A 15,017-nucleotide genomic window follows, 5' to 3' on the forward strand; every position below is an offset into this window, starting at 1 on the left:
CCTCTTTAGACACTTCAGATACTTTGTCCCATATGCCTTATATTTGATTCCCTGGCATAGGAGCCTGCAGCTGAGAACTCTACCAAAGGATGTGAAGGAGCTGAGACGGTGGCTGATGTATGTAATTAAAAGACAGTGCTTCAGGGAACATGGCAGGGGGGCGGATTAGATGGGAAGCCTCTGCAGGTCAGATTGGAAGCAATGTTCACCTCTTTCCCTACTTGAGCATTAAACTGTTGAACTTTATGTTGCCTATGCACTAGTGAAGCCTTTCCCCCAGCTATTCCCATCAGCCCCGGTCAGTCCAGCCATGAAGGCTGCTGCTCTGCTTTAAAATCCTGTTTCCTTAATCTTGCACTTTCTGGATTGCACTATTAAATCCTGGTTTTCAACGCTTTGCACATGGATAAAGCTACAATTATTAAATGCATTTGAGTTCATATATTTGAGTTAACACAGACAAGTGGCATTTGTTTAATACCACTGGCCAGAATTACGAGTAATGTTCCATATAAACTGCTAAATTTAGCAATGAATTTATAAAGTGGTGATTAGCAGGCAATGTTTTAAAATAAAAAAGTAATATATATGTATATATTTGAACCCTCCCATCTGTCTTTTTAAGCAGCAAAATGTGAATGTATTCCTGATATAATGGACCTTTTAAAATGGTGCCTGCACTTACTGAAAATACTAATTTTCTAGAAAAAGAAAATACTAAATCACAACAGAAAGTGATCTGCCTCTCCTTCTAGCAATAATTTATTATGAAACACTAATTAAAACTATGAAAGCCAGCGATGATTAACTCAAAACAGCAGTATAAAGGGTATGTCAAGCATCTAAATATTTGGCTTTTAAATCACAATATATAGAAGGTTATTTTTCAAATTGCAGTAGGGGATTAATGGAGCAGGTGGGAGAGTTTATGGCCTCATCCACTTTACAATTCTTAGATTAGGTTTAGATGGAGCCAGGAGCCAGTGCTTCTTACATTCAAGAGAGAAGGAAAACAACAAACCAGAGAAGCCCACTTACCCTTTCTCAGGTATCATCAGAAATGTTTGTGACACTCAGAACTAACTGCATTTTAATGTTTTCCTCATTTAATCTTTGAAACAGAATCATATCACATACGAAAGTATCAGCTCTGCTGTTTGAATTCTCCAACTTTAAAATGATATTCTGCAAAAGGAAATAGGTGTTTGAAGAGGGAGAATTCTACACAGTACTAGGGTGGAAAAACTGCCAATTAAGAACTTGATTACAAATCGGATATGAGTTGTTAGAGAGTCAACAGATAAAACTCTAGGGGGGAAATGTAATGCCTTTTTGAAGAAGTTTTAAGACCTCCTGAAACGTATGCACATACCAACCAAAATGTGAAGGGTCTACATTAAAGGATCAAAGCTCAAGTACAGCAAACATTTTCCTTTTAACCTGGGCTTTTGGCCCTTAATTTGAAGAGTTTCAAGTATTTGTGACCTCTGTTAGTGGAGAAGGGTTGTCTTTATCTGTATAGTTGTTGTTGTTTTTAATTTTTTATTGGGTGTTTTTCCCCACACTAGTTTTATTGTTTTTGTAGGTTGCTTTGGGTCACTTTTGTGAGAAAAGTGGCATAATAATTATACAATATATTAAAACCCTTTTGTAATATAAGGGACTGCTATTTTTATTCTGGGATTTATGAGTTTTGAATACTGAGCAAGTGCTACAAACACATACACAGCACTATGAAAGGCACAGCAGGGAAGGAGGTCAGGTGAGGGGTTAACTGTTATATACACTAAGTTTTTTCTTTTACTTTTTTCTTTAATTTTCTCGGTTTTTCTTTTTAGTGCCTTTTTTTTTCTTTAATTCACGGGTTACTGTGCTTAGTGTGCAGCTGTATTTTGTGTTGTTTTTTTCTTTAACTGTTTTTCTTTTTTCTGTTTTGCATATGTCTGTGTTATGAAAGCTATCTAATAAAAAGAATTTTAAAAAAAAATGAAAGGCACAGTGCAAAAGTTGCATAGATGTTATCAATTCTTTTTGGATTGGACTTCCAATTTAAATACCAATAGATCACAATCTGGAAAACTGCAGGCAAAACTGTCTTTGGTTGCAGTTATGCAAATTGAATGAGAGACTAGATTACTTCAAAAGCTATAACCTTTTTTACTTTCAAATGCAACTTGTACAATACCTTGTTGTCCCCTTGGACTTCTCCCAGCCTCTGCTCAAGTTCTTTGATTTCATCTCCCAGATGCTTATTTCGATTCCGAGAATCACTCAGGAGTTGGGCAAGATTAGCCTAGGAAAATTGCAAAGTTTCATCAAACAAGAGTGAGTCAAAAGCTGGATGATGAAGATGTGACTGAGAAAAATCATTAAGCTTTATGCAGTGCGACATTTGTATATAGTTTGACTGGTGGCGAGGGGAACCAAACGCTTCATTAGGCCAAAAAGCATCATTCCTATAACTAAAATTACTGCAAAAAATAAAATAAATCAACCATGTGTGCACATAAACCTTGTACATAAACAAAGACAGATGGCAGCACAAATATCGTTTGATACCACAGGGAAAAAATCCTGCCACACTTTGTTTACTACAAGGGATTGAGACCAGTGGTTAAATATCACAAGGCCATAATTAAGATGAGGAAGTTTATGAAAAGAAATATGATTTACATCGTCACTCACTTACAAGTGCACCTTATCAAATAGTGCAATCCAGTGGGAATTTATCCTGGGTAAAGCTCCCTAAAGTGAATGGGAGCTGCACAAGAACATTAAACACGTTCTTGCACAGCTCTCGCTCACTGGGTTGGAGCCAAACGTGCTTTGTTACATGCAAAAGGCATCTTCTGCCTCCTAGAGCATTGTGCAAGAAAAGAACAACTTGTGCAAGTTCTTATACAAGTGGAAGTATGAGGACTACTATACAGCTTTTTGCTTCTCATGCAAATCTCAGCCACCTTCTCCTTTTCAGAATGAACCATCTGCACTGGTGATTTGCTAACCATGGTTAACCCGATACAGCAGTTTGCAAAACTGTTTCTAACCTCTATTGCTTAGAGCTGGCCATGGTTACCAATGAACCAGTGTTCATTCAAGAAATGAAAGGATGGAGTTGTATTTACAGCCATTTTCCTTTCAGCTGTAGTTATTTAGTCAATCTATTATCATTTATAAACAATTGCTGGCTGTAAGTATGAAGAGCTGTTATTAACTCTGCGAGAAAGTCACAAAGCTGTTACAGTGGTACCTCGGGTTAAGTACTTAATTCGTTCCGGAGGTCTGTTCTTAACCTGAAACTGTTCTTAACCCGAAGCACCACTTTAGCTAATGGGGCCTCCTGCTGCGCCGCCGGAGTACCATTTTGTTCTCATCCTGAAGCAAAGTTCTTAACCTGAAGCACGATTTCTGGGTTAGTGGAGTCTGTAACCTGAAGCGTGTGTAACCTGAGGTACCACTGTATTTAGAAAAGTTATCACATATACCTGTTTACATACAATAGATGATGGAAGACCTATTTGTCTGTTGCTTTCTCTTAGAATGTCTATTATAACTTCATGGAAACTGCTTCGATAAAGGAGCTACCTAATGTGACACAATTCCTGCTATGGTTCCAAACTGGTTTGTGCAGCCTTTATCGGCTATATGAATTTGGGGGAAAGCACCCACAGGAGTCAATGGGAACTTCAACCATGGCTTCAAGTTGGCTTGATTCAAACAAATCATCATTACTAACCAGTCAGTTTAGATGCAACAAGCTGTACTAAACAAATCTGGAAAATGAAAATTCCAAACACCTCCCTCTTAGCCATGCGGGGGGACAGGAAAGAGGAGTGCACAAACCCATCGCTTGCCAAGCCTTGTTCCTTTTTTTGCACATCACATTAAATTATGGTTTGGCGCAGCATTGAACAGCTATCCACTGACACATCTGCAAAACCTTCATTTCCTTTATTTTTTATTTATTTTTATTTCAGTAACTTTTTATTGGGCTTTCTAATCAGGGATCATAGGAGTAATAAATGATAACCAGAGACAGCTGTGGACAGGATTCCTGCATTGCAGGGGGTTGAGCTAGATTCCCACTCTACAGTTCTATGGGATTCCACGAGATTCGCATGTCATTTGTACATCACCAAAATAGCACAAAAAATTTGCAGTGGGATCTACAACTTATGGTTCATTATTAGCATTCAATGTACAAGTTCTTGGTTCATGGAGTGGTTTAAATAAAAACAGTAACGTCAAGGAAACAGGATAGAAGAAAATTAAGATATCATTCAATATCACATAGATAAAATGCCTAATCAAGGGCCCTTGTGTTGTGTTTAGATTAAGTATGAGTAATAGTCATTTTTTCTCTTACCAATGAAACAGTATAAAGTGTTAGTACAGTCGTACCTTGGAACTCAAACACCATGGCTCCCGAACAAATCAGGTCCCAAATGATTGAAACCCAGAAGTGAATGTTCTGGTTTTTAAACAATTTTCGGGAGCCGAACGTCCAGCGCGGCTTCCAATTGGCTGCAGGAGCTTCCTGCAGCCAATCAAAAGCCGCACTTTGGTTTCTGAACGTTTTGGAAGTCGAACGGACTTCTGGAAAGGATTCCATTTGACTTCAAAGGTACAACTGTATACTGATGAACACAGGAGGGGTTCCTTCACAAACAAAAATGTCACCAGGACAAAAGCTCCCAAAAGCAAGAGGACCTATGGAGCCATCTGCAGCAGATGCTCTTTGAAAGCCTCTTTACATAAGCAGACCCAGCCTCAACCTGAATAGTATTTTTTTCCCCCAGGGCTCCCATGACATAAAGCTTCAAAAGTAAGGTTTTTCGGTCAGCACAATGAGCAGAAGACTTTGGTAAACCAAAATAAACCAAAGTACACTGGGGATATGGCAATTTGATTCGTTCTCTCATTACCCAACCCAAGTAGAAAAAAGCCAGTAACCTCAGTAACATTCTCCCTAAAGCACCCACTACCCTAAAATTCGATTTCCATAACACAGCTTTTGAAATCCTGCCACAAGTTATTTTGCTTCAGACTACTGAAGGGTGGATAGTAACAAACTTAATGCACCCTTCAGTCCTCTGCAGATAAATCGTAGTTAGCGCACAGAAGTTGTTATCCCATCCCACAGCCATGCCCTGTAAACTAGGTTTTTGGATGAAGGGGGAACAAGAGGGGCAATTGTGAGAGACAACAGTATGAAAGCCATTTAGACAGAAATGTTCAAACAATGCTCAAGTCTCTTAGAAGCTTAAATTATTTTCCAGTGTTTAAGCTCACAGCTCAAGTTAGACAACTGGAATAAAGGAGAACAGGTAGAAAAATCTGATGAAACATCAAGTACACTTCAGAAGTGTGATTGATAGCAATTTTTATTGCAATTTCTACTTCAATGGTTTTGTATGATTGTGGCACCCAACTTAATGCAGTAAAACCTGCTTTGCTTAGTAAGAGACCCTAGAGCTCAACACCAACCACAAAAATTGATGATATCTGCTAGCGTTACATTTTTGTTGTAGAAACAAACTTTCATGCATTAATTTTCAAGTGATGAAGGATACCTGTCACAGTCTTTCCACGCAAATAAAATGCTTTTGGAGCTCTAGTGAGGATATTTCCAACAAAATGCACAATCAAACCAATGTGTATTGAAGGGAAAGTAAACTCACCATCAGATTTTATAATAAATATGATTCACCAGAGAAATACTAACACTTTGTTTAACGAAGTGCCCAAACAACATATTCCTAATACTAGGGAGGTGGTGCATAGTAAGAAGAGCCAGACTAAGTTTTGTAAAATAAGTTTCCAGCTTTGAACACTTCTAAGAATGTTTTACAACTAGAACTGAAAAAGGAATGAAAGTGCTTGGACTCGATGGCCCTTGTGGTCTCTTCCAACTCTATGATTCTATGAGGATAGACCCAAGAAATTGTTGTGTGTTCCCCACTTCCTGGAACAATGATGTGCTCTAGGGCCTCCTTTGATGGAGCACCTAGGGTGTTTGTAAGGACACCATACCTATTTGCTTTACTGTATTTACATATATGCAAGCAGAGCAGCTTCTAAACAGACCTGATGCTTAGAAAGTTGGGGTAATTTTCATCTGTTTTAGTATTTTAACTATTGTATGTTTTAAATAAGGCTGTGACTTTTTTCATGATTTAACTGTTTTACTTGTTGTAAGCCACTTGGATGGTTTTTGTTTTACAAGAAAGCCGTGTATAAATAAAAATAGACATCCCCATGGTAGAAAGCAACTCCACACACTCAAAATCCAACTGCTAGCACCTAGGTGTGCTTCATCTTCTGTGTGCCCAGTTCCAACACATCCTCAGTGCCCCAGATAAAAACAGGCTGCAAATTATTTTTCTGCCCCTTCCTGCTGGCCAGGAACTATTGCTTTCCCAAACTCTAATTGGTATTGCAATCCAGAAGCTGGAGAAAGATTCCTTGGTATAGGGAGATACCATTCTGAATTAGGAAACTGCGGTCTAAGCTCTGACAAACCAAAATTGGAAACCATGATTCGATCCTAGTTTGCAAGCCAGGATTGTTACTGGAACTTAAACCACAATTTTCAGTTATGACACAACTCGTCCTTCTCTTTCCTAGACCCAATGAAAAATGGTGGCTTTAACAAACACCCTTGCATTAAGGCACATGGAAAAAAAACAGAGGAGGGAATTTGTGGCACACCACTTCTCCTTAGCCCTATAAGCCACTGTTGATTAACCTGCGTGGGCCTTTCTAGTTGAAAATATTATAGTCAAATGAATTGAAAGCTTTACTTGAATATTATTTTCAAATGGAATGCTTTTAAATATTTTAAAGACGTGACAACCCAAAGCATTCATTTCCATCACAATGTTTGGGTTTTAAGGGGGTAGGATTGGGAATGAAGGCAGTGAAAACTGTTGACCTACTAATTCTAGTATGCCCAAAGAACTGACAAAATGCCACTGCTATCTTCTAATCTACTTCAACAGAGGGCACCTTCAATTTCCCTCTCATTGTTGATAGAAGTGTTTGCGCTACTTGCTAGTTACAGTTTAGATTGTGGCAAACCCGATTCAGAATTTCTCTTTTACTAGACTGGTGGTTCCCAACTTTTTTCCTGGCCGAGTGCTTGAAAAGTTTAATGATTTTTCTTCTTGTTCTAGCAACTGTAATACACTGTACTAGACGCTGTGTGATTTTTAATTGTATGTTTATTGCTTCTTTTAAGGTGTTTTATTGTATTACAATTTGAATTCTGTGGAAATCATATTGTAACAATAATACAATATGAGAAATAAAAGAAGCAACGAAAATCAATAAAAATCAGTATAAATATTTAACATGGATACGCTGTGGGCCACCTGATTGACACCTGCAAACCAATGATGGTTTATGGACCATGACTTGGGAACCCAGTACTAAGAAGTATGGAACAGTTTGTGGAGGGGATGATTGCACAGGATATTCATGAGAAAGCAGTTTCTTGGAAGCAGGGGACCCTACAGCTCTGATATACTCCTGATTCGAGAACAGTACACTCCTTCTTCCTGGGATGATAGCAGGGGCAAGCTTGAGGCATTTTGGCAAGAGACAAAATGCCCTGATGCCATCCTCGTGATGCGGGGGGGGGGGCAGCTGTGAGACTCTGCAAGGGCTTCCCCTCAAGGCAAAGCCCTTGAAAAGCCTTGCCAGCCTGCTGGGCGGAGGGGGGAAATTCAGCAAGGCTTCTCCTTAAGAGAGCCTTGCCCAGTGGCAGCGCGAAACAGGAAGTGCCCTTCCTGCCACTTCCACCACAAGATCTCAGCGGAAGCTGGTGCCAATTCCGGCACTGGCAGAGCAGGTGGGGTGCTCGCAGGAGCACCATCTTGGGGCTTTCACTGCCTGCGGTGGCTGCATCTCCACCTCATCATCGGGGAGGCCCTGCTAGGATGACAGCCCTTTTGCCAATGAGCACACAGCTTCGGGAGCAGAGCATCTGTTTGAACTTTTACTGTTGATTTGTAGGTTTACTTTGCTTTATATGGATTTCAGCAAACTGCCTTGAGGGTCCAATGGGATACAGGTTTGAAATATAAAGTGAGTACAGTGGTACCTCTGGTCACGAACTTAATTTGTTCCGGAGGTCCGTTCTTAACCTGAAACCGTTCTTAACCTGAGGTACCACTTTAGCTAATGGGGTCTCCCGCTCCCGCCAGCACATGATTTCTGTTCTCATCCTGGGGCAAAGTTCTTAATCTGAGGTGCTACTTCCAGGTTAGTGGAGTCTGTAACCCAAAGTGTTTGTAACCCAAGGTGTTTGTAACCCAAGGTACCACTGTAAATTGATTAGTGGAATCAAAATGACATAATTTAGCATTTTTTTAAAAAAAAAAAACCAACAACAAATGACATAGAGCAGTAAATTATATGTGCATGCAAGCAAAAATGAAACCTACCTGCTTTCTCTTTTCAGGAGGAAGAGATGGGTCCCCGTCCTACAAGAAGGGAGTTTACATGTCACTGGAAAAATAACAGGACTTTATAAAGTAATCTAGTTTGCTTGAAAAAGTAATTTAATGAAGCACTGCAGTACTGCAATCAAAGCACTAAGAGGTTTAGACCGTAAGGTCGAAGCGGTTTCTATTTGTGCTTTAAATAGTAGTGAATACATAATTATGAATTAAATAAAAATAAACAAAAATGAACAAAAACAGCATCACGAATACAGAACTAAAAGGATTACAAGGAAATGATTAATAATGCACAATGTGTTACAAGAAGCAAAAGATTTAATATAAGCAGATATTAACAGAAAGTTATCAAACCAGCTACATACAATCAGTTCCCGGTATTTCTTTTTCAGTGATTGGTGCTTCTCCCGTAGCTGATTAGCCATAAGCTTGTACTGGTCTCTTTCTTGTTGACATGTGTCCAGCTCTTTGGAAAGAATTAGCAGTGCTTCCTTCTTACTTTCCAGCTTCCTTTTACACACCAAATACTGCAAGAAAGTCAAGGCAAAAAGTTTGTACGTGCCGCTTGAAAAAAAAAGAAAAGAAAACCAAACCAACCAGGTGCATTGTGCAATAATGCTACTTTAAAGGCAGTGGCACACACATTTAAGTGCTTTAAAGGAACTATGGGCTGTGTAAGTTTCTGGGTTAACATTACAACCTTTAGGATGAAAATAGATTTATTTCTAAGTAAACATACTGAGGATTGTAGTTAGGCTGTGATCCTATACGTACCTACATCGGAGTAAGCCCCACTGAACATAATGGGAATTACTTCTTCATAAACACACTCATAATTGAAGTATCAGACCACAGAGTGCTTAATTCAGCTAGCAGAGATGCATTTTCTTTCACTACTCTATAAAAGTAAAAAAAAAGCTATACTATTCCCTCCATTTTGATGACACCCTTTTATCCAACGAAGCCCAATATTTTTTTCTACTAGCTACTCACAAACTCGATTACAGCCTTCCAAATGCAATATAATCTTACTCACATGTGAGGTTTTTAGGCACATCCCTTTAAAAAGGACATTTATATGCACCTAAAATATGTAATGTGCTTTAGTGTTTCATATGTGTAAAAAGCTGCAGAATTTGTTTCTGTTCACACTTGGTCTGCAGTCAAAAGACCCCTTTTGCTCTGCTCCTTTTTTGAAGACTGGGGGAAATGTAGAGAAGGGCTTTCTTGAACCTTACAGCTCTTATTTCTACTGGTCAAGGTGCATTAATATACCTGCAGGTCATGAAGAAATAATAATGCATTGAGTAGTACCCAAAGGTAGCAAGTTTCAAGAGCCCTTTAAAGGGAAGGAGAAATCATTCTAGGGTAATGAACTTTGAAGAGGACACCTCCACCTTGGATTAATTTTATTACTGGCAGCAGCAAAGTTGAATTTCTGCCATAAACCTTCTGGGTTATGATGCCTTGGCACTACCCTCAATAAAGCAACGTTATTGTTCTTATCCATATAGTGACACTTTAAGAGTGGCCAATTCCCTGATTAAAAAGGCATCTGGAATCTGTAGCTTTTTATGCACCATTGAAATGACATTGGAACCTGGAATAATGATGAACTCTGGATAGGAAACTGCTATATGTTAAAGCAGTTAAGAGTCTGAGCTACAAGGCCCCAGTTCAAGCTTAGACGGTATCCTTAAGCAAGTAAGTCACTGTTTTCTCAGCCTCAGCTCCCATCTTTAACATGAAGAAATGGATTGCTAGAGATAACAGATCCAGGAGTTCTGTTTTGGTTTCTTTAGCCCTAAACATAATTAGTCATGAAGTTTGGATTGGCAAACTCCAGTTGGCACTTATTCTCCAAAACCAAATCAGAAACCCATTTCAAACAGTTTTTTATTTTGATTTGGAAGGCAAACACTAACTATGGTTTGCCAGTTTGGATGCTACGGCTTACTATGGTTAGGGCTAAAGTGGAAACGGAAATGGAAACACAAGCCTCATTTCATACTCCGAGTAACCAAACACAACAATGAAACTTGCAGATAGGCAGATAATAAATATGGTTGTGGACACCTTGTTACTACTTCAAGAGTTAATGGTTCGCTGTGTATGTGACGATTGCTCCAACTTCGCTCCAAGCACAAGTGGGATCAAATAAACCACAATCCCTGGCTTAGCATTAAATCCAAACCAGGTACCAGTGGCGTAGCGTGGGTTGTCAGCACCCGGGTCAAGGCAAGTAATTTGCGCCCCCTAACCCTACCCCCCAGATGTTGCGCCCAGTGCGGCCAGCCCCCCTGCACCCCCCACGCTACGCCACTGCCAGGTACAGTGGTACCTCAGGTTAAGTACTTAATTCGTTCTGGAGGTACGTACTTAACCTGAAACTGTTCTTAACCTGAAGCACCACTTTGGCTAATGGGGCCTCCTGCTGCCGCCGCACCGCCAGAGCACGATTTCTGTTCTCATCCTGAAGCAAAGTTCTTAACCTGAAGCACTATTTCTAGGTTAGCGGAGTCTGTAACCTGAAGCGTATGTAACCTTTCAGTCAAACAAACAAACCACAACTGGTATGCCAAGAACAATTACCCTAGACTGAGTGTGAGAAACAACCACAGACCCTGGCTCAGATTTACATCTAAACTGAGGACTGTGGTTTGTTCAGCTCCAAGCAAATCACAACCAAGCATGAATCCCAGTTAAGTTTGAAACATTAAGTCAGAGTTTATGCTTTGTTTCTCCCACTTGAACTGCTTTGAGGGTTTTCTACAATCAAGCGGTAAAAAAATTTTATGAAACAAATAAAGTGGGAGCCATCAACTGCAGCTTGCCATGATGTGCAAGTGATGCTACTGTGATATACTGGTTTTAAAATACAGTGGGGTTTTTTTACTTTTAAGACGCAAATAACCACTTTTATTTGATTTCTTTTTTTAAAAAAAAAGAGCCACCATTTATTGCAGATGGTTATAGCTTCTGCTATTTGTTTTTAGGTATTTTTTTAAAAAGTGAATCTTCTGAATACATCTTCGTGTATTTTTGTGAAAATGAACTATTTAATGCTTTCATTAAACAGTTGTTAGATTCAAATTTCATCTGCTTTTCTCTAATTCTAAATACCTTCAAAATAATAATTTTCATTGCTGTGTATTGACTTTTATCTACCACTAATTTGCCATCGTAAGTGGACTATGATCGCTACAAGATCATATTCAGTAAAGACTGATATAATACATTACTGCTTGAACTATCTTACTGCCTGCTAACTGCTTTAAACAAAACAGAATGAGAAAGACAACATTACAGAGCGGTGAAACAGCTCTCCTCTCATCAAATGGTCCCTATTTGTCCATAGCTATTTTTAGTGCCAAATCCGCTTTGATCTCATTAACTCCTGAACAGAAATGACCTCATAATCTGATAATGCCAGGACATTAGTCAAGTTATTGGAGAGGGGAAATCTAAAAAGTGAAAGACACACCATTATAAACTTCGGAAATTCAGATTACAGTGTCACTTATCAGCTTTGGCCTATCTTCATTTAGAGCAGTGGTCATCAACCAGTCTAGACCCAAGGTGCACCATATATTCCTTGCTAGGCACACAGGACTCACTTTTACATTTCCCCTTTTGATTTATACTTAATAGTACTAGCGTCCCACCACCTATTACACAGAGGTAGTGGCATACAATTTTTCTAAATGCAAGTAAACCAATATTTCACGTACTGTTGGGCAAACTTTCGAACCCTTTTAATACATATAGCTTCTCTTTTATTTCTCGGGTTCTTCTCTTCCTTGAAACCTGTGGTTGATATTGAGAAAGAGGGCAAATCACCATCGCTATTTATGCTTGTGTTTTGTTACCAAAAAGGCCTATCAATTTTACCAGCTCCTGTCTCTGTCACCTGCTTCCGTCTTTTTCTCTCCCTACCTTCTGGTCTTGCATCACCTGTCTTGCCTTTGCTCTTCTCTCTTCTTACCTCCCACATTCTCCTTGCCTCCTCCTTGCACCTCCCAGTTCCTCCTCTGTTATCACTTACTCCCATCTCATCATCTTTCACAATCCTTTTTCTCTCCATTCTCTTTACCTTCTCAAACTTTTCTATACTTTCTTCCTTCTGCTTCATTTCACCTGCTCATTATTGCCTGCCTCCTTCAAATTTTCCTTTCCTCACTTTCTTCCACCTTATTATCACCTTCTCTGCCACCTTCGATTCACTTCTCTGTGACTCTTGCTCACTTTTAACATCAGCAGACCTGAAATCAAAGTTAGCAGCACTTATCACTCTTGGAACCTAGTATACTGTAGGTGGCAGTTGTTCTTTCTTGCCCGTTAGCTGTATAATGCTTTGAGGAAATTCCTAATTCTTCCACATTCAAGCACCATATGGCTGTAGTTCCAAAACAAGTTTTTTTTCCCTTTCAGTTTGCAAAATCTTACCATTTTATCATTCAACTAAATAAAATTAATTTTCATTCCAAATCAACACTGAAATATTAAAGTGGCATATTTACTTAAGAGTAAGTCCTATTAAAATAAAGGATTTGCATATTAATTTAATTAAGAATAACTAATGATATCCTCCCTTTCATACAGATTCCTCCTTCTTTCTGTCACCTGTGGACTCCTTTCTCTCTCTCTCTCTCTCTCTCTCTCTCTCTCTCTCTCTCTTACACACACACACACACACACACACACACAGTCACCTGTCTCTGTCTTCTCCTTGTATCAGCTTGCATCAAATCAAATGTACAGAAAAGCTGAAATTTCAGGACCCTCAGAACCCAATAAAGGCAGCAGTTGTTTGCTGTTTTGTTTTACTTATTTCCTTTTAAAAAAATTTGTATTTTATTCTGCGAACCACCCTGATATTTTCTAATGAAGGGCAGTCGAAAGAAAGACAGACAGACGAAAGAAAGAAAGAAAGAAAGAAAGAAAGAAAGAAAGAAAGAAAGAAAGAAGATAGATAATAGAAGCCAAACTAGCTGTAAGGATGTGGAATACAGTGCCACTCCTTGCTACACATGCCGTATCTACTTCCTGCTATGTACTGAGAATTTGTCACTATTTTATTCTCATATGCAAATGTCTGGGCAATAATAATCCTAAGCAGCCAAAAAAAAATTGCAATGCTTTCACAGTTTTAATATCAGAATGGCTAAGGACTGGTTCGCACATGGACGTACACCACATGTTCACTTAACACTTGGTGACTTGCGGTTGAATGTGCAAGCTAAGAACCACTGAATGTTTGTTGACATGAGGTAATAAGAGGTAGATACATGGGGAAATTTTTAAGAAGATCAAGGTGTGGGTAGGTGGGTGTAAACTAGCTTGTGAGCATTGATGTCCTCCAGCACCAATTCATCTCCTTTAGGGCAGCCCTTTAAACCGCAAGGGAACTTTACAGATATGGAACTGTACTATATTTGTGTTATCACAGAACAAGAGTTGAGTTAGCCACCTGTAAAGCAGCCCTTTCCTCACTTGTACCCCATTTAAGGTTTGCATCACACTTAAAAAACAAAACAAAAACCCCGTGCTCGTTTAAAAATGTAACATTTGAATGTGAGAAGCAAATGTTTCCATACATATGTCTTGAATGCGAATATTCATCAGACAGACAGACAGACAGACAGACAGACAGAGGCTATTTGGTGGCAAATCCAGATTTTATGCAACATAGTGTGTGAAATAGTGCTCAGAAGATGTCTGTGATAAACATCTACTGTGTAAGCTGAGGGGGGATTGTAGCTTTTACTGTATTGAATCATTTGAACCATTGCTTCTAACCCTGCCGACAGGTGAGTGCATGTGAAACCTTGTGTGGCACTTTCTTAAGAAGCAGCTGCAGATCTAAGCTTTAAACAAGAACCATTTCCTCAAAGAGCCCATAAAATCCAATCATCCAGTGCAAAACAAGTTTCAGAGCTGGTTTCCAGGAAGGTTTGCTTTATCACAGTGACATCAAGTGCCAGGTCTTTAGACCAGCAGTACAAATAGACAGGAACACAGGTAGTGGGGAGAAACTGGCAGCATGATCTCATGCACATTTATTCAGGAATAAATCCCAATTAGCACAACTGAGTTTATTCCCATGTAACCCTGTGCACACTTAACTTGGGTGTTATGTCCCATTAAACACAGCAAGACTTACTTCTGAAAAAACATTGGTAAGTCTTTACGTCTTTATTTTATGGACCCTTAAAATTTCCAATAAGCAAAGAAACCCAATAAATATGTGCAGTTCCAGTTTTCCATCTCAGTTCCTATCCTCGCTTCTTATTTTTTTGCTATGTTTTCAAATAATTACACAATAATTACTAATTTCCTGCTTAATAATATGAAACTGTTTTCTCTTTTTCTTAAAATAATGGTAAGTTATCAACAGGATCATATGGTAGCTTTAGATGTATATAATAATGTACATAATTGAGCACCGCAAGTGAGGATGAGCAAAATACTGTGGATTTGCGAGGGCTGGGGAGGCAAAGAGAAGGAAAGACCATTTCTTCTCCCTTTCCATCACCTGCTGCCAATAACTTATAT

General features: G+C 39.1%; 1 protein-coding gene across 4 annotated transcripts in view; it reads right to left on the minus strand.

The window, feature by feature from the left end:
• CCDC149 (coiled-coil domain containing 149) overlaps positions 1 to 15,017 on the minus strand; it is a gene marked incomplete at its 3' end in the record, with an annotated part of 57,336 nt that overhangs the window by 38,788 nt on the left and 3,531 nt on the right. For all 4 annotated transcript variants that reach the window (XM_083754949.1, XM_083754948.1, XM_083754951.1 and 1 more), the window contains exons 2-4: positions 8,828 to 8,989; positions 8,448 to 8,486; positions 2,186 to 2,293 (exon numbers count right to left, since the gene is read on the minus strand). In XM_083754949.1, coding sequence (XP_083611075.1) covers positions 2,186 to 2,293; positions 8,448 to 8,486; positions 8,828 to 8,989 — 309 coding nt within the window. The remainder of the gene's footprint in view (positions 1 to 2,185; positions 2,294 to 8,447; positions 8,487 to 8,827; positions 8,990 to 15,017) is intronic.

This window comes from Podarcis gaigeae (assembly GCF_964106915.1).
Source record: "Podarcis gaigeae genome assembly, chromosome: 9".
In the NCBI taxonomy this organism is placed as follows: domain Eukaryota; kingdom Metazoa; phylum Chordata; class Lepidosauria; order Squamata; family Lacertidae; genus Podarcis; species Podarcis gaigeae.